The 25,408-nt window shown below is 35.2% G+C and overlaps 1 protein-coding gene across 1 annotated transcript in view; it reads right to left on the bottom strand.

The window, feature by feature from the left end:
• Positions 1–25,408, bottom strand: part of LOC128552448 (hepatocyte growth factor receptor-like) — a gene marked incomplete at its 5' end in the record, with an annotated part of 35,493 nt that overhangs the window by 9,627 nt on the left and 458 nt on the right. Inside the window, one exon of the mRNA XM_053533488.1 lies at positions 16,232–16,411. Within this exon, the coding sequence (XP_053389463.1) occupies positions 16,232–16,411 (180 nt within the window). The remainder of the gene's footprint in view (positions 1–16,231; positions 16,412–25,408) is intronic.

Here is a 25,408-nt window from a genome sequence, read left to right as displayed (position 1 = left end):
AGAGGTCACAAGGTATTTCTATTTTTATAACTACTGACCTAGTTTTGACCACACGTGACCCAGTTTCAAACTTTATCTAGATATCATCAAGGTCAACATTCAGACCAATTTTCATGAAGATCCATTGAAAAATATGGCCTCTAGAGTGATCAAAATGTTTTCCTATTTTTAGACCTACTGACCTAGTTTTTAACCGCAGTTGACCCAGTTTCACTTTCATACAGATACCATGAAAAATATGGTCTCTAGAGGGGTCACAAGGTTTTTTTATTATTTGACCTACTGACCTAGTTTTTGATGGCACGTAACCCAGTATCAAACTTGAAACAGATATCTTCAAGGTGAACATTCTGACCAATTTTCATGAAGATCCATTGAAAAGTATGGCCTCTAGAGAGGTCACAAGGTTTTTCTATTTTTAGACCTACTGACTTAGTTTTTGATCGCAGTTGACCCAGTTTCGAACTTGACCTAGATATCATCAAGATGAACATTCAGACCAACTTACATACAGATCCCATGAAAAATATGGCCTCTAGAGAGGTCACAAGGTTTTTCTATTATTTGACCTACTGACCTAGTTTTTGATGGCACATGACCCAGTTTCGAACCTGACCTAGATATCATCAAGGTAAACATTCTGACTAATTTTCATGAAGATCCATTGAAAAGTATGACCTCTAGAGAGGTCAAAAGGTTTTTCTATTTTTAGACCTACTGACCTAGTTTTTGACCACAGTTGACCCAGTTTCGAATTTGACCTAGATATCATCAAGATGAACATTCTGACCAACTTCCATAAAGATCCAATGAAAAATGTGACCTCTAGAGTGGTCACAAGCAAAAGTTTACGGACGAACGAACGGACGAACGCATGGACGCCATGCGATCACAAAAGCTCACTGTGACAGGTGAGCTAAAAATTAATACGATATTTCATAAAGACAAACATTCTGACCAAGTTTCATGCACATGAAATGAACAAGAGTGTTAACAGGCTTTTCCTTTGATTTGACTGGTTGACCTAGTTTCTGACCCCATATGACCCAGTTTCAAACTTGGCCTAGAAACCATCAAGATAAACATTCTGACCAAGTTTCATGAAAATAGGGTCATAAATGGGGCCTCTAGGCTGTTTACAAGCTTTCCCTTTAATTTGACCTGATGACCTAGTTTTTGACCCAACATGACCTAGTTTTAATCCAGGCCTAGAGATCATCAAGATAATCATTCTGTGCAAGTTTGTATCAAATCAAAGCATAAATGAAACCTCTATATGGCTGAAAAGGCCAAAATAGAAAATTTTGCCCCTTTCAGGGGGAGTAACTCTAGAGCCCATGATGGAATCTAGCTGGTTTTCGAAAGGAACCGAGAGCTTATTGTGACTTAAGTTGTGTGTAAGTGTGGTAAAAATCAAATATAAAATGTCACTTCTATCATGTCCACAAGGTAAAAATCACCAAATTTTGGCTCTTTTAGGGGTCAACTAGGTGTCATAACTCTGGAATCTATAATTGGATCTGAATGATTCATCATGGAATCCAAGATTTATTGATGTTGAAGATATTCTGCAAATTTGTATCAAATCAAACCATAAATAAAGTCTCTACATGGCTACAAAAGCCAAAATAGCCGATTCTGGACCTATTAACTGGTGTTTTAAACAAGAGCTGTCAGTCACAGGACAGCGTGCTCGATTATTCTCAGTGCTTGATAGTATAATATAAGCTATGAGTAAAACTTTAATATTACAATAAGCATATTCTTAAGTCGAAAAAGGGCCATAATTCAGTATGCAAAATATGAAAGCAATATCTCAATGGACTTTGAAAATATTTGGGGTGGTACGCAAACTTTAACATTTATTCTAAGTCGAAAATGGGCCATAATTCAGTCAAAATGCTTGATAGAATTGCCTCCTCCTTTTTACAGACTGGGGTCATGATGGTAAACAAGTATGCAAAATATCAAAGCAATATCTCAATGGACTTTGAAAATATTGGGGGTGGTACGCAAACTTTAACATTTGTGTGATGCTCACGCCGACGCCGATAGCTCCCCTATTCTTCGAATAGTTGAGCTAAAAACCATGTAAATGAACTAAAATTAACCACTTTTTCAAGATCAATTTCAAGTGATTGACGTTATGTATTTAACCCACGAGACCTGTGAAGCATCTTAGATATCTGTTCTAAGGTATTCATTGTGTAGAATATCATGTTATGCCCTTGTTATGCTAATCCCACTCTGATTTTTTTGTTCACATTTTTTATCAATGAGAAAGATGGTGTCCATCCTGAGTTGAAATGACGTGGCGTTACATTTTAACATGTTTAAGCAAACCTGGTCCGTTAGAAAGAAAATCTCATCCCTACAACATTATTTGTAACACTGGTTTGTAAAAAACCTTTTTTTTCCTTACACAAAAGCTTAATATTTTGTGTTGAATGTACTTTCACAAAGACCTGTTTTCCTATTACATTCATAGTACCACATCCTTATCCACAAAGTACTGAATATTACAGGTGTCCATCAGTATTATATCAATTTAGGAATATGTTTTTTATTTTCCCACCATCAGTTTCTTGAATATGCCCCCCTTCCCCATTTCTGTATGAATTGTGAATATAGCAATATGCGTCCCCTTAGGAGCAATGTGAATACATCTGTGTAAATGATCAGATGTTAAGATTTGAACAAATCCATAAATTGACAAAAATCTGATTAACCACTTTCAAGATAGATGTAGCATAGTGAACAAAGGGAAGGATGGAAGACAAGACAGTGACTCTAAACTCATTTGGCGCAGTTGTAAATTTATAGAAATTCAGCTGTATGTAAAGAAGTTATTTCAGTTACTGGCTAAGAATAAGAAATGGCCCAAGGCTGTTACAACTGTAGTAGTCCATCATTATCTAAAGCAGTATATTAGTTTGGTATGTACATGACTGTGTAAGTACTACAATAATAGATGGCCATGATGGCTCTAGGTCACTTACCTGAGTTTCATAGCTTGCTTAACAGCTTTGGTAGATTAATTTTTTATCTATAAATTATGTGTAAAATTATTTTGAACAAGAGTGCCAGAATGTCACAATATACGCCCGTCACAGCAAATTTCTTTACTCTAGCACCTGTATTTGCAAATGGAATTTTAATTTTGTGGTTGTTTAGTAATCATTGTAAGTCTTTTGTTTTTCTAAGTCCACAAAAAAACTCCTTACAAGGTAGAGATACCTTAAAATACACCTAAAATTGGAAAGTAACATCTATGTTGTACCACAGAAAAGCGGTCTTGTTTTTTCCCTACGGTCAATTATAAAAAAGTTACAATATAAGTTATTTATAGTAACAACTAAGGGAAGTTAATCTTAAAAAAAAAAAAAAAAAAAAAAAAAAATTATTAAAGTCCAAACAAAAATCTTTACCAGGTAGAGATTGGTCAAAATACACCTCATAATTGGATGTAGCATGCATGTTGTACTACAGGAAAGTGGTCTCGATTTTTCCATACGACTAGTAACGAAAAAGTTACAATATAAGCTATTTATAGTAACAACAAAGGGAAGTAATTCTAAAGAAGGGAACTGCGCATGACACTTTGTCTCATGATGGTGTATAATTGTGCCAAGTTACATCAAAATCCCTCCATGCATGAAGAAGGAATGCTTCGGACAAAGTCATTCTTGCATCTGACCTTTGGCCTCTAAGTGTGACCTTGACCTTAGACCTAGGGACCTGGTTCTTGCGCATGACACTCCGTCTTGTGGTGGTGAACATTTGTGCCAAGTTATATCAAAATCCCTATGCATGAAGAAGAAATGCTCCGGACAAGGTTTTCATTCTTGTATCCTTTGACCTCTAAGTGTGACCTTGACCTTAGACCTAGGGACCTGGTTCTTGCGCGTGACACTCCGTCTCATGATGAAGAACAATTGTGCCAACTTTCATCAAAATCCCTCCATGCATGAAGAAGATATGCTCCGGACAAAGTCATTCTTGAATTGACATTTGACCTCTAAGTGTGACCTTGACCTTAGACCTAGGGACCTGATTCTTGCGCATGACACTCCGACTCATAATGGTGAACAACTGTGCCAAGTTTCATCAAATTCCCTCCATGCATGTAGAAGATATGCTCCGGACAAAGTCTGTGGACGCCACCCACCCGCCCGCCAGGGGCATTCCCATAATACTTCCCATTTTTCAAACAGGCGTATAAAAAGGGCGAGTGTTTTCTTACAAGACGGCTTTAAAAGTTTCTTCTAAGTAAAGGTGCTCTTTGTGTGTGGGTTTGTTTGGGGGAATGATGGTACAGGATACAGAAAGACAATATTAAACAAGAGGGTCATGATGGCCCTAGATTGCTCCCGTAAGTTACCCTGCTTGCTTGACAGTTTTGGTAGAGGTTATGTAAGGAAAATGTCTGTAAAATTATTTTGAAATAGTACTAGTATTTTCTGAAGAGAATATTTTACAAGTTTCTACTCAGTAAATATGGGCAGTACGGTACCAAATATCAACGCCCTAGGCCCTGTTGGTTTTGGACAGAAGATTTTCAAAGTTTTTGCCTATATAAGTCTATATATACCATGTGACCACCAAGGTCGGGCCATATTTCACCCTTGGGGGATAACTTGAACAATCTTGGTAGAGGCCCACTAGATGATGCTACATTATTTGAAATCTGACCAGGTGCTTGAGAGGAGGTTTTCATAGTTTTCCATATATAGGAAAAACTACCCTCTCCCCTGTTTCTAAAGCAATAGGTTACTGTCTTCTAAAGCAACAGGTTAGAGGATTACTTTAAGGAATATTGCTGTGAAAATATCTTTAAATTAGTCAGTGTTCGCGTTTTCTGAAAATTTCACTGAGTCCCTGGGACTCAGTACTCCCAAAAATGTTGAGTCCCAGCCAAATATGGTTGAGTCCCAGGTTTTGCGGCTACAATATTGACAAATGTCCATGTTTCACAATAAATAACACCTCTTCTTTAACTTCATAAATGCATTCCAGTTCTGATAAGAGGTATAAAAATATTGGAATCTACAAAGTTACATCACATATAATGGGTTTGACCAGATAATAGTTACTTTAACAGGTTTAAGCACTAGACTAAGATTTTACGGGAAAAGTCACTTCTTTGTTTAAATCTTTTTTTCTTTCAAGTCTATCAAATTATAAAACAAACCAACTGAAAAAATCAGTGAATCTGCTTTCTTATCCTTGTTAATCTAATCTCTCATTCTTGTGAATTTATATAATGTGATTACTGTAAATTGTAATTCTAAGTATTTTTTCCAGTTAATTTCCTAATCACTGCCAAAACCAAACACCTTTTAGTTAGATCTATGAATACAATTTCAAAACAGTTTGATCATTTCATATTCTAAAATTAGCCCAGCAAAAAATAAATCAAGCTCCTACTGCAATGTTTAGTCAAAACACTAAAATCTATAAAAGCAATATTGTACTAGAACTGACTGTGTGAGTTCAATACATGCCATCATGACATCAGCAGCAGTGATGTCACACAAAGGGTAACACGGTCCTTTTGATCCCCTAATGTGGGCACACATCAAAAGAAAAAGTTGTCAATCATGTTTAACCCAGTTTCTGCAGCAGTTGTCAGAAATTTGTGTAAATTTCAGTAAGGTTATTTTCGTCACAGAAAGTGTCAGTGATATGTTTCTAGGTTCGGAGTAAAATGAATCAAATTATGCGGATTTAAGGAAATTATTCAAGGTAAGATAATTTTTTGAAAGGCAGTGGCTACGATTACGGTACCGTAATCCTAGCCTCTGATTCTAGTATTACGGAAGTTCCGTGTTCCTAGACAACCCTATGAGGATAGGCTAGGATTACGGAAGTATTTAAGAGGCATCAAATATATGTTAGGACATGCATAAATGACATTGTAAAATTACTTATTTCACTATTATTTCGTGCTATCGATCCGCTGTTTTGGGTTAGTATAATCTTAATGGTGGCACGCGGAAATATTATAGAATTATCTATGTTTCATATATACCTGCAATTTTTGTCATCAAATCAACACAAATGGTCTTTAATAACATACAATATAGTTATAAATAAAAAAAATCAAAGTATAGAATATTTTTTTAAACCTAACTTTTACCCTCATATTTCTATATTCCGCAGGCCGCCATTAATATAGCGTTTAAGATTATACTAACCCAAAATGGCGGATAGGTAACACGGAATAATAAGGCAGGCATCAAAAATCGCTATTTTAATAAAGTGAAATAAGAAGTTTACAACATCATTTAAGCATATCCTAACATATTTTTGATGTCTCTTAAATACTTCCGTAATCCTAGCCTATCCTCATAGGGTTGTCTAGGAATACGGAACTTCCGTAATCCTAGAACCGGAGGCTAGGATTACGGTACCGTAATCGTAGCCACTGCCTTTTTGGCAAGTCAAAGGAGAATGTACAAGTTAATGTAATATAGAGCGCTCTAAATCCCTACTGTTTAGTTGATCAAATCAAAGGTGTCAGCGACCATTATAATTGCTTTCAAACTTCAAAGACAGAGGCGAAATTATGCCATGTGTATTCGAGTAAAGTGTCAGCATGCTGTACCACAATAGGCTGTTAGTGGACAAATAACAAAACTTGGGCGACTTGAATTTCACTCATGTCGACCTCTAGCTAAAGCCCTGCTTTGAAAAATAAAACCAGTGTTCGCGTTCGCCGGAGACTCCATCATACTTTCGGTTTGCAATGCAAAAAGTACCTGGACTGTTTCCATCGATAAGTAGAGATTTTGATCAATAGGTTATTAATAAAACCCGGCCCGGCCCAAACCACGGAAATAGCCGATTCCGATTGTACGGAAACCACCGGAAACTTACGGACGGAAGGCCAATATAATTACGAATGATATCGTGTCGATATCAACTTACATATTTAGAATTTAGTAAAAAACACTGAACTTTATGATGCCCGCGAGGAACTTCTTTGATGAATTAGTCAAGACTGCGTGTTCTTTCTGGTTGCAAAAACGTCTTAATATAATTTGTAAACTTGTGCACAGGAAGTCGTTATACATTATATATATGCGTTGTTTTGACGAGCCTTCTAATTATTTCCCGAAATTTTGAATCGTTATCATTATATACTATTTTATAATCACGTTTGTCCAAAAAGTTGTTATATTCCGAAGAAAGGAATTCCTCTCGGGCCTCAAAGAGTTTTTGTTTCACCTGTGCATTCCCAAAGCCTAAATCTTTGTGTCCGGTAACATGCCTAAAAATAGGTAGTAAATAGGCAGGTTTTTTTTTATACTTTTTTGTTCAATGAGACTTTACAGAAATTATTTTTATGTAAAAAAAAAATGAATACGAATAATTTCTAATATCACTGACAATTTTTAAAGAATAGAATGAGCAGTTTTTTAAAAGTTTTTATTAAAAAGTTTTTAAAAAATCTCAAAGACCATAAAACATTTAGGGTCATGTAAAAAATTTAGGATAGGTCGGGATACCGATTACGCACGAAGAATGCAGCGTTGAATATTGAAAAGTTTTACACACGGTACCCCATATTTTCAAAATATTCCTGTATAAATATATAGAAACAAATACTGAGATAGGTTTGTTCAAGCAATATTCTGAGTATCTCTGGAACTTAGTCGACTGAATTGATGTACGATGAAAGTCACAAATTGAATATATTGTGGTACATTGCAGTTTGTGACATAGTCTTTGCACTTTTGATAATCGATTTCATATTCGGCAGGCTGCTATGATGTTTTAACATTTTTTTAAATTTATTTTTTTTTTATTTTTTTCAAGTTTGCAAGTAATCTCTGAATAAACTGACTTACTTAAGTTATATTCAAATTAGTTCAAAACTATATAGAGTAGAATCGAGATACAAATTTCACCTTTTTCCATTTTTGTACAGATGTCTCGTAATCCGGAGTCACGGGGTCGAATCCTGTCAACGGATTTGACCGTGACTCTAACAGTCCCTTCTTTCGGTGCGAGTACTGGTTAGTTTCCAGGAAGCAGTCATCGAGTGTATTTCACATTAGTTGGTGAACCAAAACTCGACATGAAAAAAGAAATCTTTTAAATGGGAACAAAATTACCATTTAACTGCACTCAATATATAGAACGATTCACACTGTTTCGTGAAAAAAGACCAAGTAAAAACTTGTTAAGGTTCGTTTGGATATTTACCAATGCTCTACGCTTTCAGATTATGCATTTAGATACTTCAAGATTAAACTTCAATGGTTAGACATATCTTGCAAAACTTTGCAATTTATTTAGGTTGAATTGATATATTATTGTATACAGAATGCCCTTCAGTTAGTTTGCTAGTGCTCGGCATTTTTGATACATAACAACAGAAGAATCGTTTGAGCCCGCTAATCATAATTTACAAATAAGTCTGGAAAAAGCAAAATAAAACTTTGAATGGATGTTGTTTCTTCAAATCTCACAAATTTCTTCATTAAGATTTTTTTTCTTTTTGTAAATTTATCAATATCACAGTGTACTGCAGACGATTTACTCTAACATTGCTTACTTTACTATGGTCACGTGACCACACCGAAAGTGAACTGTACTTGGATCTATATTGAGCAGCTTTAATGCTGTCGCATTCTGAGACCCTACGTTTTGTGAGTTTTTCACTGGTAGAACCAAACCTGCTGTAATTATGCAGATTAAACTTTTGCTCTTTTTTAAATGTATATATACAGAGTAATTGCACGATAGTTTGCAGTTTTACGAAGGATCTGAGTGTAATCTCCAGATAAAATGGTTTGTTAAACTGCCATGTTGGCCAAATCCATAAAGCATCTCAGAAAAGTTTTAACCTTGCATATTTTTTTTCAACTTTGCAGTAAAGAAGGTGTAAATGAGCGGGATTTTCCAAAAACAAGTTGCATCCTTCATAACTTGTTTAAATAATAGTAAAAGTTGATCTTCCACCGATATTACATTGTATTGAAAAGGTAAAATTTGTACTTCTTACGCAAGTGGCGTCGAGAAATCACATTTTAGCTCAGCCCTAAATATATATAGTTGTGACGTTTCTGTTTTTACGGAGATTAATTTATTTTTTGGGTTGTCCATTATATCCAAAAAATAATTATGTTTCATTTGGTATAACAGGCCCATTGAAACCTATATATTTTCAAACGGAATGACTAAGTACTGTGTTCTTTTTTTTCACAAATACAATTGTGATAAAAAAAAATTTGAATTGTAATATGAGCGAAAAATAAACAGGGGTCTCCTTCTTCGTTTTCGCGGTATTATCTTAATTTTCTCCTACCCTATTTTCACGCGCAGCTATTGCACACTCAATTTTTACATAAAAATGCTTGTATCTAAGGGAAAAATAAGTTAATCACCACAAAAAAAGTTTACAACAGCATAAATTTCATTTAATTATATTCTTATTTTGTTAGCCATTTTCGATTCCTTTCCGGCCTTTATTGTTACGCGTGTATACCTGAATACATGTTACACACAAAAGCGGCGTAATGAAAAACATAATATAGTACTTCTTATTAAACATTTTACTGATCGTTCGCCACTCAGTATGTATCTTTTATTTTCTGAAAATGTTCCTGAAATGTTTTTGAATAAAATAAAATTATAAAATGACTATCAGGTTCATTTTCATGCTGCGGCGCTAGGAAAATTTTGACTGTGCATATCAAAGTCCCGACCAACTTAAAAGCCAGAATTAGCCGGGAAGAATTATTTCCTGTTGTGGCCTTTTGGGATTTTAAGCCCATTTTCGTCAGCATTTTATTATACATTTACATTTTAAATACTAAACTCTTTCTCTACAGTAACTTACAATTGTCGCATTGAAAAATATTAGTCACGGATAGAGTTATTTCGAGGGATCACCCTCTCAGGAATACATTATTTATTTTATTATACCGAAAAATTAATGAAATGATTTATTTAACATTAAAAAAGTTATTACTTACCAAATAATGAAGACAGAATTAAGGAAGTTTTACTAGTAAGCACTTAGATATTGTCGTGACTTCGCTGTATAAAATACTTTTTGATAGGTATAGTCTTGAGGTTACATATCGCTGTATTTATGGGCATACTTCAACAAAATCAGCAGCAGTAACATTCGAAAAAACGGCGATAACTACGGAAGATATAATGAGAGCACTCATTTTCTTAGTAGTTAGTAGTTACATGTAGTTAATTCCAATCTGATGGTGATAGTTTCAGCTTAATATTTGATGAAAATTGTTTTCAAATCATTCAAAAGCAGAAAAAAAAAATAGGCCGGGTTCACACATGTATGAACACAAGATAAAGTAATTTAATCCTATGTATAAATAAGCGCATCGTCTTTCAATCAGTCCGAAAGTATCGATCTCTCATAGGGAGACATGAAAATGTAATATCACACGCGCAGAAAAACAAAATAGCGTTGTTTTCGCATGTGATATGAAATTATTGTTTTTTATCATTAAATCTATATTGATAGTCCTTTCCTTTGTTCTAGATGTAGTCACATGTTCAACGATAAAAAGTCGTATTTTCTCAAAGGCGGAGCCAAACACACGTATTGACCTCCAGCTGTAACGTCCACACGTTATTACGTTGAAACAATGCGACGTCGTATACAATAAATCACGAAAGATGACCTAAGGCTGCAGACATTTGTATCTAATGTTTATACTTATGAGTAGGCTGGATTTAATAATAAAACAATTGTCGCCTTTTATGTGTGGTCGATATGTGGATTTATCGACCTGTTAAAGCGATATCAAGTCAATAAATTCGCCCGAGGTTGATATTGCTTTTATTAGGCCGATAAATCCACATATGAGCCACGCCATGAGAAAACCAACAATGTCTTTTGCGATTAGAGAAACCGTTAGCATCCTGACCAGACTGCGCGGATGTTGGTTTTCTCATGGCGCGGCTCATATCGACCTCACCAAAAGGCAATTATTGTATAATATCACATGCGCAGAAATTGAAAATAACGATTGTGCGCACGAGATATAAAAACGCTTGTAAATATGATATATTATTCAAGTTAAACTAATGGGAAAATTGCATTGGACATTGTGTGGGGTATAATAATTTAACATCTGAATTGCACACATTTGTAATCCATGCTTTAAAATGTTCATTTTAAAAACAAAAAAGTTAACATTGTGTGAATAGTTGTATAAGCATAGGCTGAAATAGTTCGTAGTCCGACCAGATCGGGGTTTTTTTTAATTCTGTGTTAAAAAAATATGCTAGTATTATTTCAAATATAAAAGAAAGAGAAATAAAAAAATAAATAATGTAAAAACAAAAATAACGTTAGCAGTAAATTGTTAAAACACGAAAGTTCATTGCCATTACTACCCTCCCATTTATCCATATTAGATATTTACCGTTTTTTATTGTTTTGTTTGAAACAGACTGGGCGGTCCGGGTTCGAAACTTTGCGACCGATCTTTCATATTTTATACTCCAGTCCATTCATTTCTACAACTTACTGTAACTCCGGGTATCATCTCCATACATATCACTTGGTTTTGTTTAAAGCTAAATCATATGATTTATCATTTGAGCAACATTTTATGATATTTTTTTTCAGTTTTCTTGTATTTCAGGAACAAAGACCTATTACATAGAGTTATACCTCTTCTGGAAATTTTTATTTTTACTTTGATACTTTTTTTATGAAATTTTATAATTGCCTCCCTTTAATATGAAAAAAATGTAAAAAGTGGACTATTTTTTTTTAGCTTTTGATATAATTTATAGTTTTATATTCAGATTTGAATACTTCAACAACCTGAAACAAATGGCAAGTATGAAAACAGCGCATAGCTTCGAAGTTCATCTATTTTCGATCTATCTTGGTTGCGCAACCGAGATAGGCAAAAGGAGTATAATAATAATTTCATAAACTTACATTTCTAGTTAATTTTCGCAAAATGTGTACTTATCAATGCAAATCTTTGACAACCTTAATATAAGAGTGTTTATATTCATATGTTCCCTAAGGCAAGATATTTTTATTTAATTAATACCAAATTTTATAAATACTTCCAGTGCGCACTAGTGCACGGTATAGACCCCTTCGCCGTACTACACAACCTAGTGTCACATCGTTAGGTGTGAAATAACGACGTACCATTAACTAGCCTGTCAAGTTCTGTTGAAAGTATCCTGCAAACTGCTATCTCATGTCTGTCCAGTACACAAAATGACACACCGACTGCCGAACGTAAATATTACTTCTTTGATTGAGTGTGATTCAAATATCTTGTTATTTTAGGTCTTTGCTTATGTCAAGTGCAATACTTCATCAAACATACGTATCATCAATATTAAAAACTTTGCTTCTACTTTTGTAATAATGAAATAAAATACACATAAATTTGTCTTGATTAAGATGACGGTATCACCATTCGTAATTATATTGGCCTTCCGTCCGTAAGTTTCCGGTGGTTTCCGTACAATCGGAATCGGCTATTTCCGTGGTTTGGGCCGGGCCGGGCTGGGCCGGGTTTTATTAATAACCGATCAATACGCTAAACCAGTCTGAATACGTCACTGAATGACTACAGGCTACGTCACTCTGTGTTATTTTTAGAAAATTGATCAGGTCGGCATGACGTCACATCCGGAGCAGTCGATTATGCAAATTACCTTGGAGGTGAAAGCAGGACCTCGCAATTCGTAGCGAATTAACTAGCGGTGTGGGTTGTAATGTTTTTATTTTCAAATAAAACAAATCAAGAGTCATCTTTTTTATTATATGCTTACCCAATGGTACAATCTATATATTTTTTTAAAAAAAAAAGTAGGTATTTTTTGTGATAATTGATTTTGTGGCATTTTAAAACGGTCTGGAAAAAGTGACAGATTATGTATTGTCAGCTCTTTGGCGCTACGGATCAGTTATGATTAGCTTATTCAACATTTTCTCTGTTTGCATTATATTACATATTAAAATAAACTAAATATCTGAGAACATAACATTTTTTTTTATTCAACTTCTTTGCTTAAAATCGTAGCAGTTGTTTATTTCATCTTTCAGAGAATCTTTCAAGTGTCTTGAAAAAGAGTTTTTGTTTGTTTGTTTTCTCAAGAAAGAACAGATAAAATAAATAAGTAAATCAATTTTCTGATTTTTTATGTCTTTTTAAAATAAGCTGATTTTCTAAATGTTTTAATGCTCTGAAATAAAATATTTTATATTGTTGCCATTTCCTGAAATATACTTTGTGCGATATATTTCATTTAGTTTATGTAAAATGCTATAATTAAGTATGAAAGTCATTCAAATAAAGTTAAAAACTTATTATATATGTAATCTTATTGCAGTCATTTTTTTATTTTATATTTATTTATTTTATTTATTTATTCTTTTTTTTTTGAAGAAATGTCCTTCCAGCCAAAAATTAGTTTGGTGAATTGATTTTAAAATTTCAAATGAACTATATATGTATTGATTAAGGTTTTTTTTCTATGTAGGAGCTCTATTAATCCCTTAGTCAGTTAACACTCAAATAACAATAATGTACATCTTCCAAATATCATAAGACCCTGAAGGCATACATCAAACGGATAAAACAGGAAATTACCATAAGGCCCCGAAGGGGTACATGACAGGGATGAAACAAACAGGAAATCAATCTATTAATTAGTGATAGTCATTAAGAACTGGTCAAAACTGATTATCATTAATATACCACATACTGATTGGTTTCCATAGTGATCTATAACTTATGACTTGAATGAATGCTTTAATTTTATTATATGTGGAAGCAGTCAATTGTGACAGTCTAACAATTAACAAAAAAATATGGATTTTGAAAACTACAAGGTATGACTAAAATTATTTTAGACAAAGCGTGCAAATTACCATTCACAGTTTTAAATAATTGACAATTTAATACAAAACAGAGATCAGCATTTTACAGTATTTTCGTATTTAAGGAAGTCATCAGTTTTTGATACGTCCTGGCTTTTCGTAGAAAAGAAACTAGCATGCAGTTATTACATTGTATTATAATTATCATTTTATCTCCACGTGTAACACAGTAGCTCTAGCTGTCATATTACATTTAAAACAATTGTTTATATATAAAAACCTTTGTGTTATAAATGCAGTTAAAGATCTTCTATTTTGATCCTGATACGCTTCGAGGGAGAAAAAAATCCCTTATCCAGTATTTACGCATTATGTACTATTATGCTTTAAATTATGACACCTTTTATTAAATCTCATACCAATCAGAATTTAGGTAAGAGGTGTTGATTTAATTAAATTTGGCGTTACTGAATCACTTTTGACACCACAGTATAAGCTATCTGGCTTTCAGAACTGTTTTAATGGTAGGCTACAAAATAGAACGAGAAAAGTGAAACGAATGGAGAAACCTAATTAGATGAGCTAGATTTTCTGTTTTATTTATTTGTAAAGACCTCCGATTTTTTAAATTATAATTTTCATTCAGTCCGTCACAAATATGAGACCTTGTAGCTTACACGGATTAATGATGAATATCACGTCTGAAACCTAAAAAAGAAAGATTTCTTTCTCGGGAGTGATTTCTCGAACATCATGCTACATTATAAATTCACTGACTTCTTAATATTGCCCAAAATTTTACTTTGAATAAAGAAAAATAACCAGCACTAAGGAAACATTAAACGCTTTTCAATTACAATTTAGCGTTTGCTGTCACCTCCGCTTGTTGCTACGCAACGCGATACGCTGAAGTGCCCGGATATCCGACCTGATCAATAATGCTGCTGAAAATGAAATTGGGATTCCGACATTGTGATTAGTATTTGTTGTCTTTAAATTAAAACATTCAGTTCCGTTTTTACTTTGCGTCCCATGTACGCAATGGTCTTGAAAAATTTGCGTACCAACCAAATTCTTTGCGTATTTAGATACTTTTACGCCGTAAACGCGAACACTGATTAGACCAGCAGTTTCAGGGAAAAAATTCATGGTGTCCCATGATGAGGAATTAGCATCACCCCCTGGCATTTTTTTTAATGAAACAGAATAATCTGAAGAAATTTAATAAAGAGTTTTTCAAGAACACTTCTGTGAATGTATTTCACAATTAGACAAGAGGTTTCTGAGAAGACTTTTACAGTTTTCATTACCATTGCAACCACAGGCCCCATCTAACGATATCCTTATGGTATAGCATTTATATAGTAAGAAAAAAGAAAAGGTAGGACACTTCCGAATACCCATATTCTCTTGTTCATTAATATATGATCGATTTCAATAGAATAAAATTTAAACATTAGTTGGAAATATTAATTTTAACAAATATACAACAAAAAATGTTCAAATAAGTCCTATTATAGCTATAAAATCCATGTTTTACATTTTGAATCGAGTCCAACATTTGCTTTGCTCCGCTGTTTCCGGATCTACGGTGCGAATATCCTCAGCGATTTCATTGGTTAATAGGTATAGTTTGACAGATACCGGGAAAAATCGATATACCTCGGCTATATACCTTCATCATCATTACTTCAATAGAACTGAATGAAAAAATAGCGGCAAACAATAATAAACAAAAATGTCAATTCAGTTAGACAAACTAAGGAGCGCTGCTAAGCGTGGCTACAACATTATTATATCGGGCCAAGCCGGTACAGAATATAAATTTTTCAATTTATTTTCACGAAATTTTATACCTTCGATATCGAAGGTTTATTTTTGACCACCGCAATAAGGACTACAAATTCACTCCCTTGCAAACCGGATGTATACAAGCAGGGAAGATGTAGAAATCTGAAGTTCGTGGAAAATCGCTGATTTCTTTAAAAATACACTAGTGATAAAGGTTAAACTTATGCCGTAGGTTTATTACAGTAATATCAATTAATTAAGTGTATCGTTTGAACCGTCCGTTCTATATTAGCTTCAAACCAGATCTGGTGTTTCGGAAGTGTCCTACCTTTTCTTTTCTTACTATATAATGCTATACCATAAGGATACCGTTAGATGGGGCCTATGATTGCAACCATAATTCTGTCTGGATGAACTTGATCTGAACAAATCTGAAAGAGAACCATCCAAGCAAAATTCCTAAGAAGTTTGATTAAAACTGACATAGTGCTTTAGAAGTAGATGTTCTTCAAAGACAATGTGGACAATGGACAACCACAATCCTGAAAGCTCACCTTGAGCACTTTGTTCTCCGGTGAGCTAAAGACTTACCTCACAGTTCCTTTCTTTGGTGAAATTTGTTCTATTTCTGGATTAGGCAGGAATGTAAACTTCACTGGCACATTAGTTAAAACTGCATTTCCATCTATAGAAATATGTGCTGAAGTAACATTGCCTCTTTCTGTATTGTTCAGATCAATGTTAATTCTGCACTGAATAGTGAAACTTGCACTGAAATGAAAAATCAAATTGTTATTAAGTAAAATATGAGTTTTCATATTTCCTACTAGAAGTAGTAGGGCAGAATCCTATAATCTTTGCCTATACTTGGAAGCAAGCATAACTAGAGTCTGTTGTCCATGAAAAACGTATGTCTCCCATCGTTTATCATGCAGATATTGTAAAATACCACAAATAAAGGGCTATAACTCCATAAAAAATCACTGTACCATAAAATTCCAATGAAATAGACAACTAGGTTTGGAAGCTGTAACTCATGTGAATGTTGTTGGAAATCCAACCAAAGGTGTAGGAAAAGTAACACAGGTCAAAGAATCTGACAAATTCAAAGGTCTTGACTCTGCTGAAGATCATGTAATCAGAACATGACTATGATATGCACAACTATGCCTCACACCAACCACTCCTGCGGTTTGGTGAAATTCAGCCTAACTATATACAGCAAGTAGTGTACTTAACAAGAGATCACAGAGTGATCTTGGCACCAACCATTGAGTCATTTTTTAATGTTCAAAATTTCAAGATTAGCTCAAAATCCTAAAAGTATGTAACTATGTCAGAATCCAGGTCATCACAGTCCTTGTTTCCAGTGACCTCTAATACCAACTGGTAATTCTGGCTCCATACAAGGTACTTACATACCAAATATCAAAGAGATTGGTCAATATATGAATGTGCTATGAGCAAAGCACAAATATGTCACTAGGTCAAAATCAAGGTCAAAGTTTATTTTGGTACACAAAACTGTCAGTGCTCCAGCTAGCTATTTACAGCAGGGCGCATCGCCCGTTCCGAAATTCGTTCCGCCCTGTTGCCCCGCCAGGCACCCTGCCCGTTTTACAACCATTCATTTCTTTTTTAAGCCAAACTTCCCTTTTTTGCCTCAGTGATTATAATACACTGCTTTACTGCCCCCTTTTTATCGAGTGATACACGCCGGGGGCATTGACATAATTAGCAAACAATTAAACAATTACCTGCTGTAATCGTGCCCGAGGCAAATCATGATATTTTAGACTGCTCCACTAGCATTAAAATCACTGAACCTTAGTGTTAAAACAGTGTGCAAACCAGTCTGAAATCATTATCATTTCGCGCCACCTGTCATAGTGTACTTTCGTTTTCGGTAATATAGTCGTAAATATCCCTTTACACACAACTGAAACTTAAGGCCAGACAACAGACATTTAAATCTAATTAATAAAAATCGATCACAATCAAATTTAAATAGGAAAATATTTTGATTTTATCGTTTTACAAGTTTTTGAAATCGAAAGTAGGTTGTCGTCTGCTTTGTGAAATTGCCGATTTTCCATGAAGATTTCTTTGAAATTAGTTTACTAAGATGTAATGACAGGGTACACTTTAATGTCAGATACTGTAAAATGCTGTTAAACTGTCTTTGCATCATAATAATTTTTCAAAAATATTGTTTAAACTGGACATTCGACGACTTTTAGAAAAAAGTGTAACCATATCCGGATGTAAAATTTTGGATACCCGGAATATGTCTATTACAAGTGCTAAACTTGCTTTTAGACTGTTGTAAGTTAAAAACTTTGCCTGATTTCATTTATTTAAGTGGAAGTTTAAACTTTATTTTCTGTATATAATATATATATATATAAATATCAAGTAGCCTACATGGAGAAGGTGTGTACTGAAATTGTAACAAGTAAAATAGGCCTAAACACATAGATATTGTTATTCAGTATTCAATTACAAAGAAATGTTACAAGTTGAAAATGAATGCCAAGTAAAATACAAACTGCAGAATTTTTAGTTAATAAATAGGTGCATTAGAGATGACAGACATAGCCTATTAAAAGACCATACCAAAAAACATGCCTAAATTATGTCAAATTCCATGCCTAAAGTATGTTAAAATGCACTGTATGCATGGACCAGTTATATTTTTTTCCCGGGGGAGCACGGTCCCGGACCGACCACCACCCCAGAAGTGCCCTTTTCAGTGCCAGCACCCTGCCCTTTTTCAATCCTAGCTGGAGCACTGACTGTGCATGTGGTCCATATATGTGGTCCGAATTTGAAAGCTGTAGCTTGAGAAATGTGAAAGTAGGTCACTAGATCAATTTCAAGGTCAAAGTTCATTTCGTTACACAAAACTATGCATGTGCTTTAAATCTGAAGGCTGTAGCTGGAGAAATGTGAAAGCAGGTACTAGGTAAAAATCAAGGTCAAGTTTCAATTCAGAACACAAAACTATGCATGTGGTCCAAATCTGAAGTCTGTAGCTTAAGAATTGTGAAAGTAGGTAACTAGGTCAATCTCAAGGTCAAAGTTCATTTTGGTTCAGAAAACTATGCATGTGGTCCAAATTTGAAGGCTGTAGCTTGAGAAATGTGAAAGTAGGTCACTAGGTCAAAATCAAGGTCAAATTTTATTTCGAAACACAAAACTATGCATGTAGTCCAAATTTGAAGCCTGTACCTTCAAAAATGTGAAAGTAAGTCACTAGGTCAATGTCAAGGTCAAACTTTATTTCAGTACACAAACCTATGCATGTTGTACAAATCAGAAGGCTGTAGCTACAGAAATGTGAAAGTAGGTCACTAGGTCAAGATCAAGGTCAACTCATGTCAAGGTTCATCTAGCCACTCAAAACTATACATGTTGTCCAAATTTGAATGTTGTAGGTTTCAAACAAAAAAGTAGGTCACTAGATCAAAACGAGAGTTGTCACAGGAGTGACGAACTATACCCCCACAATATAGCCTTGTCAAAGAACTAAGCCAATGTCAAAGCTGAACTTGCTTGACCTTTGACCCAATGACCTCAAAATCAATAGCGGTCATCTGCTGGTAATGATCAACCTCCCTATGAAGTTTCATGATCCTCGGCCCAAGCGTTCTCAAGTTATTGTCTGGAAAAGGTTTAAATGACCTTTGACCTTTGGAACCCAGAACCAAAAATAATTACGAGTCATCTGCTGGTCATGACCAACCTCCATATTATATTTCGTGATCCTAGTCCCAGGCATTGTGAAGTTAATGTCCGAAAACTGTTTAAGTGTTCCGGGTCACTGTGACCTTGACCTATGACCTGCTGACCTCAAAATCATTAGGGGTCATCTGCCGGTCATAACCAACCTTGCTATTAATTTTCATGATCCTAGGCCCAAACATTCTCAAGTTATCATCCGGAAACCGTTCAACTGTTTCATGTTATTGTGACCTTGACCTCTGCCCCTACTACCCTCAAAGTCAAGAACGACCTGTATTTAATCATGTTACATCAGTGTACAAAAATTTAATATTCTAGACCCAAGCGTTCTCAAGTTATCATCTGGAAACCATTTAACTGTTCCGAGTCACTGTGACCTTGACCTCAAAGTCGAACTTAACCTGTATTTCATGATGATTCATCTGTGTACCAAAAATTAAGATCCTAGGCCCGATGTTCTCAAGTTATCATCCGGAAACCATTTAACTGTTCCGAGTCACTGTGACCTTGACCTTTGACCTACAGACCTCAAAGTGGAACCTGACCTGTATTTCATGATGTTACACCTGTGTACCAAAATATATGATCATAGGCCCAAGCGTTCTCAAGTTATCATCCAGAAACTGTTTAACTGTTCAGGGTCACTGTGACCTTGACCTTTGACCTATTGACCCTAAATTCGAACTTCACCTGTATTTTTTTATGTTAGTTAGTTTAAACATATTTTATTTCAGTAATACATGAAATACAATGCTCCAGCTAGGATTAAAAAAGGGCAGGGTGCTGGCACTGAAAAGGGCACTTCTGGGGTGGTGGTTGGTCTGGGACCGTGCTCCCCAGGGGAAAAATATAACTGGTCCATGCATACAGTTCATTTTAACATACTTTAGGCATGGAATTTGGCATAATTTAGACATGTTTTTTGGCACACTTTAGGTATGGTCTTTTAAAACGGCTATGTCTGTCATCTCTAATGTACCTATTTATTAACTAAAAATTCTGCTGTTTGTATTTTACTTGGCATTGATTTTCAACTTGTAACATTTCTTTGTAATTGCATACTGAATAACAATATCTATGTGTTTAGGCCTATTTTGTTACAATTTCAGTACACATCTTCTCCATGTAGGCTACTTGATATTTATAAATTTAAACTGCAACATATTATATACAGAAAATAAAGTTTAAACTTCCACTTAAATAAATGACATCAGGCAAAGTTTTTAACTTACAACAGTCTAAAAGCAAGTTTAGCACTTGTAATAGACATATTCCGGGTATCCAAAATTTTATATCCAGATATGGTTACACTTTTTTCTAAAAGTCGTCGAATGTCCAGTTTAAACAATATTTTTGAAAAATTATTATGATGCAGAGACTGTTTAACAGCATTTTACAGTATCTGACATTAAAATGTACCCTGTCATTACATCTTAGTAAACTAATTTCAAAGAAATATTCATGAAAAATCGGCAATTTCACAAAACAGACGACAACCTACTTTTGATTTCAAAAACTTGTAAAAAGATAAAATCAAAATATTTTCCTATTTAAATTTGATTGTGATCAATTTTTATTAATTAGATTTAAATGTCTGTTGTCTGGACTTAAGTTTCAGTTGTGTATAAAGGGGTATTTACGACTATATTACCGAAAACGAAAGTACACTTTGACAGGTGGCGCGAAATGATAATGATTTCAGACTGGTTTGCAAACTGTTTTAACACTAAGGTTCAGTGATTTTAGTGCTAGTTTAATTGCTAGTGGAGCAGTCTAAAATATCATGGTCTGCCTCGGGCACGATTACAGCAGGTAATTGTTTAATTGTTTGTTAATTATGTCAATGCCCCCCGGCGTGTATCACTCGATAAAAAGGGGGCAATAAAGCAGTGTATTATAATCACTGAGGCAAAAAAGGGAAGTTTGGCTTAAAAAAGAAATGAATGGTTGTAAAAACGGGCAGGGTGCCTGGCGGGGCAACAGGGCGGAACGAATTTCGGAACGGGCGATGCGCCCTGCTGTAAATAGCTAGCTGGAGCACTGAAATATTTACAGAACAATTAATTAAGGAATTGGACAGAAAGCTATATCAGCTTACGGTTGTCCTCTCCTTTTTTTTATGTTACACCAGTGTACCAAAAATTATTCAAATCAGTCAAGCCTTTCATGAGTTATCATCCGGAAACCACAAAAACCAACCGACCGACCGCCAAGCTTACTCCTATATACGCTCCCAAACTTCGTTTTGTGGGGGTATAATAAGGGACCCTGGCCCTAAACAAGCGAGATGACACCATTAATGAATTATATGCATTTTTTTTCTTATTATCGAAACAGAGAATGCACATATAATTACTTATATTATAACCAGGGTTTTATTTTATTCTATAGCAGAGGCCGAATATCGGCCTCGTCCCCCAGCAGAGGATTTCCCCCACAGCCAAGGATTTCCCCTACCGCAGTCAAAATTCCCCTACGTCCGAAATTCCCCCCTCCAAAATCGTAAACAAAGCAATGGAGATTACTCCCAGCGATTTTCCCGACCGAATATCGGACCCGTTCACAATTGCAGACGGTCTTTCACAATTTTCAATGGGTGTGAAAACCTTTAGAAATAGTAGAAAAATGTTAGAAGAGCGTTCAGTGGACCCGAGGTTCCGGTTTTGACCAGCGAAAATCGATAAAAACTCGTATCTGACCCGCACATAATATGCCGTGTGCGTCTGCTTGTCTCGCGGTAATACTCTTTGATGCGTAACGAGTTCGAAAGCTCTGCCCCTTGTCAATCAAAATCCCAGTGAACTTCATACTGTTTGTCGACACCAGCGTAAGTATGACAGTAGGCGGAGCGTTGTATGTTAATTAGCTACTGACAGATGTCAATCACGCCACGCGCCGACTGACACGTGGTTATCATCAGTATGTAATATAGATGATTGATTAACAATGCAGAGTCAGATTATCGTGTTTGTACCTCTTGTTAATTAGCGGTAACAGCTTATGCTGTATTGTGTAATATGTGTTGTTAATTTAAAGTAATTATTTTATGTGCTTGATTCGATTAAATAAGCCGGTCGGCCGTTACGCAAATTTATTATCTTTGCCGAGGTATTTTGCTAGAGCAAAATAAAATATAAATGTTTTAAGTAATCAGATATTATAAGTATGGAATAGTTCTGGTGAAAAGATGAAATTTAAAACGAGTATTTTATCTAGAATTTTTAATGTTTGCTTTCGTTTTTTCATATTTGTCACACGTTTTCGCGATCATGATTTTCGGACTTTTTTATCCTTTCTTACAAGATTTTCTTGTACAATTGAAATAAAAAGCCAACAAAAGTATGCATTTAATAATAATATGATGACTCTTGCAAAAGCAACTATTATTTTAAAGCATTTTTTGTGAATAAAAGCATGTGACCTTTAAATATTCAATGATTTGAGCATTTCAACTCTCCCCACCCACCTTGTTACAATGATAAGTGAACATTAGTGCAAGTCCATCTATTGCTAAGTGACAGTGTGTATAGTTGCTAAAAGTTGCAAGAATATGTAATAAAAACATAGTTTAAAGTGTTTATTATGCATAATTGTAAATTCCCCCCTGAGTGAAAAAATCCCCCAAAACTGCTCGTCGCGCGCTATTTTCTTCCCCCAATGACAGGCTGGGGCCTCTTCCCCCAGTCGTAAAAAAAACCCCTGTATAACTAATAATTAAACCCAGAAATTTGAGTACTAAACAAATTAATAGTCAATCTACTAGGGTAGTCCATTCACTGCTGAGATGTAATAGGAAAATAATGAACAACTTGAATCATTATCTCATTAGTGTCTGCAGACTTTATGAGCCTTCTACTACTTGGAGGACCACTGGATATAAAATTATATTAGAAATCAAAATAAACAAAGGGCCATAACTCACACAAAATTTGATGAACCAGTCTGATTTTCAGAGGGACAAAACTAAGGTACCAATACATCATTTTGACAAAGTTTGGTCAAAATCCCCCCAGTAGTTTCTGAGGAGATACGATAACGAGAAATTGTTAAGGGATGGAAGGACGGATGGACATCGGACCACAGACACAGAGTGATTTGAATAGCCCACCATCATCAATCCAGGGTCATAACTATGCTGAAAATAAATGAAGCCAAACATGCCAATGCTATGCACAATATGGCTTTGTATTGATAACTCATATAAGGATTTGTAGAAATCAGCCCAATGGTGTAAGAGAAGTTCCCAAACTGAACCAGACCATGCCAATATTAAATATGCATAGTAAGACTTAGCACTGATCACTCCTGTAAAGTTTGGTAGAAGTTTGCCCTATTGTATAAGAAAAATGGCTAAAACATCATAAAATTTGACAAATAAAGGGCCACAATCCTGCTGAAAAAACACTGAACAGGAACATGCCCAGACTATGCACAACAAGGCAATGATCATTTTTGTAAAGTTTGGTGTAATACCTCCTGCTGGTATCTTAGCAGTTGCCTGGAAAAAGTAAAATACAACAAAGCTATAATTCACTAAAAATGATCAAACCAGAAAATGCCAAAGATACACACAAGTAGGCTTGGCAAAGCTTACTCTGTGAATTTTGGTGTAAATCCACCCAGTGGTGTGGACAAACTTTGTTACAGACTGAGGGAAGGATGGACAGACAGACAGAATAGCACTTAATCAATATGACTCCCCAGTTACATGTGGGAGACAACCAGTTACTGGACTGCTATGATGTTATGTACTGTAATGTGTGATATCATTTCTATATTATTTTACTATGTGTTGCCGCATAAAATGTTCATTAATTCCAGTATTTTATATGACTTAAACGATTTAAGAGACTGTTTTTAAGTATGTAATAAATAACAGTATACAATAATGGCAACAGCATGATACATGGTTACTTAAATACTCCTGGGCCTATATTGGCACTGGGGTACCCGCTAGTGCAAGCAAATTGTCTTGACCACATACATTCAAACAAAGCATCATATATACCTTCAACTGGTTTAGAAGATACTGACTAGACATAAAATCTGAGGCTCAAACTTTGAACTTAGTTGTGACTGAGTTTGGGTCAGTGCATTTAGAACATGGGTTCTGCCAATTTGGAACATGAGTGCTGCACATTTAGAACATTAGTTCTACTTGTCTTCTTCATGAGAGGAACAATAATATTTACTACCCTATTTTCCTAAATATCCCTCAAGGGTCTGAGAATGTAGTATAGAGCAGGAATCTAAGGCTCAAATGTCTGACCTTCAGTTGAGGCCTTAAAGTGGCAATACTGGAACAATGTGTTCTGTATGTCGTCTTCAGGTGGCTGGCACTTCAACTTTGCTTCAATTCTTTTTTTTTACTCTATTTTGGCATTCCCCCCCCCCCCCCCCCCCCCCCCCCCCCCCCTAAAAAAAGAGAAGAGGCACTGGTGGAGAATTATCAGTAAACTTTAAATACTATCTGTTTGAACTTTTATCTGTCCATACAACCCTGACCTTGAACAAATATGCCTCGCATATCGTATATTTGTTTGGATCGTATCTATCATTAAACTGATCAATGCTTCCAAATATATCCTGGATACAGGAAGTGCAACCACTTAGCTCAATAGGGACAGCACAGATCTATGGATCTTTGGGTTATGAGTTCGAGCTTTGGGAGAGGCGTATGTTGTCCGTGACAATTTGATAAAAAGACATTGTGTCTGAAATCAGTCGTCCTCCACCTCTGATTCATGTGGGGAAGTTGGCAGTTACTTGCGGAGAACAGGTTTGTACTGGTACAGAATCCAGGAACACTGGTTAGGTTAACTGCCCGCCGTTACATAACTGAAATACTGTTGAAAAATGGCGTTAAATCCAAAACAAACAGAAGTGCAACAACATTTGCTTATAGGATATGAAAGAAATATTAACCTTTACCCTGCTAAATTTCTAAAATGGACTGGTCTATCATTCAGTTTGGGCCATTCCATTTATTATTTGAAGGGGTGTTTGCTGAAAATTCACTGACTG

This window comes from Mercenaria mercenaria, unplaced genomic scaffold, assembly GCF_021730395.1.
Source record: "Mercenaria mercenaria strain notata unplaced genomic scaffold, MADL_Memer_1 contig_2811, whole genome shotgun sequence".
In the NCBI taxonomy this organism is placed as follows: Eukaryota; Metazoa; Mollusca; class Bivalvia; order Venerida; family Veneridae; genus Mercenaria; species Mercenaria mercenaria.
Note: the sequence above shows the minus strand (reverse complement) of the source record. Positions and strands in the feature narration are given on the sequence as shown.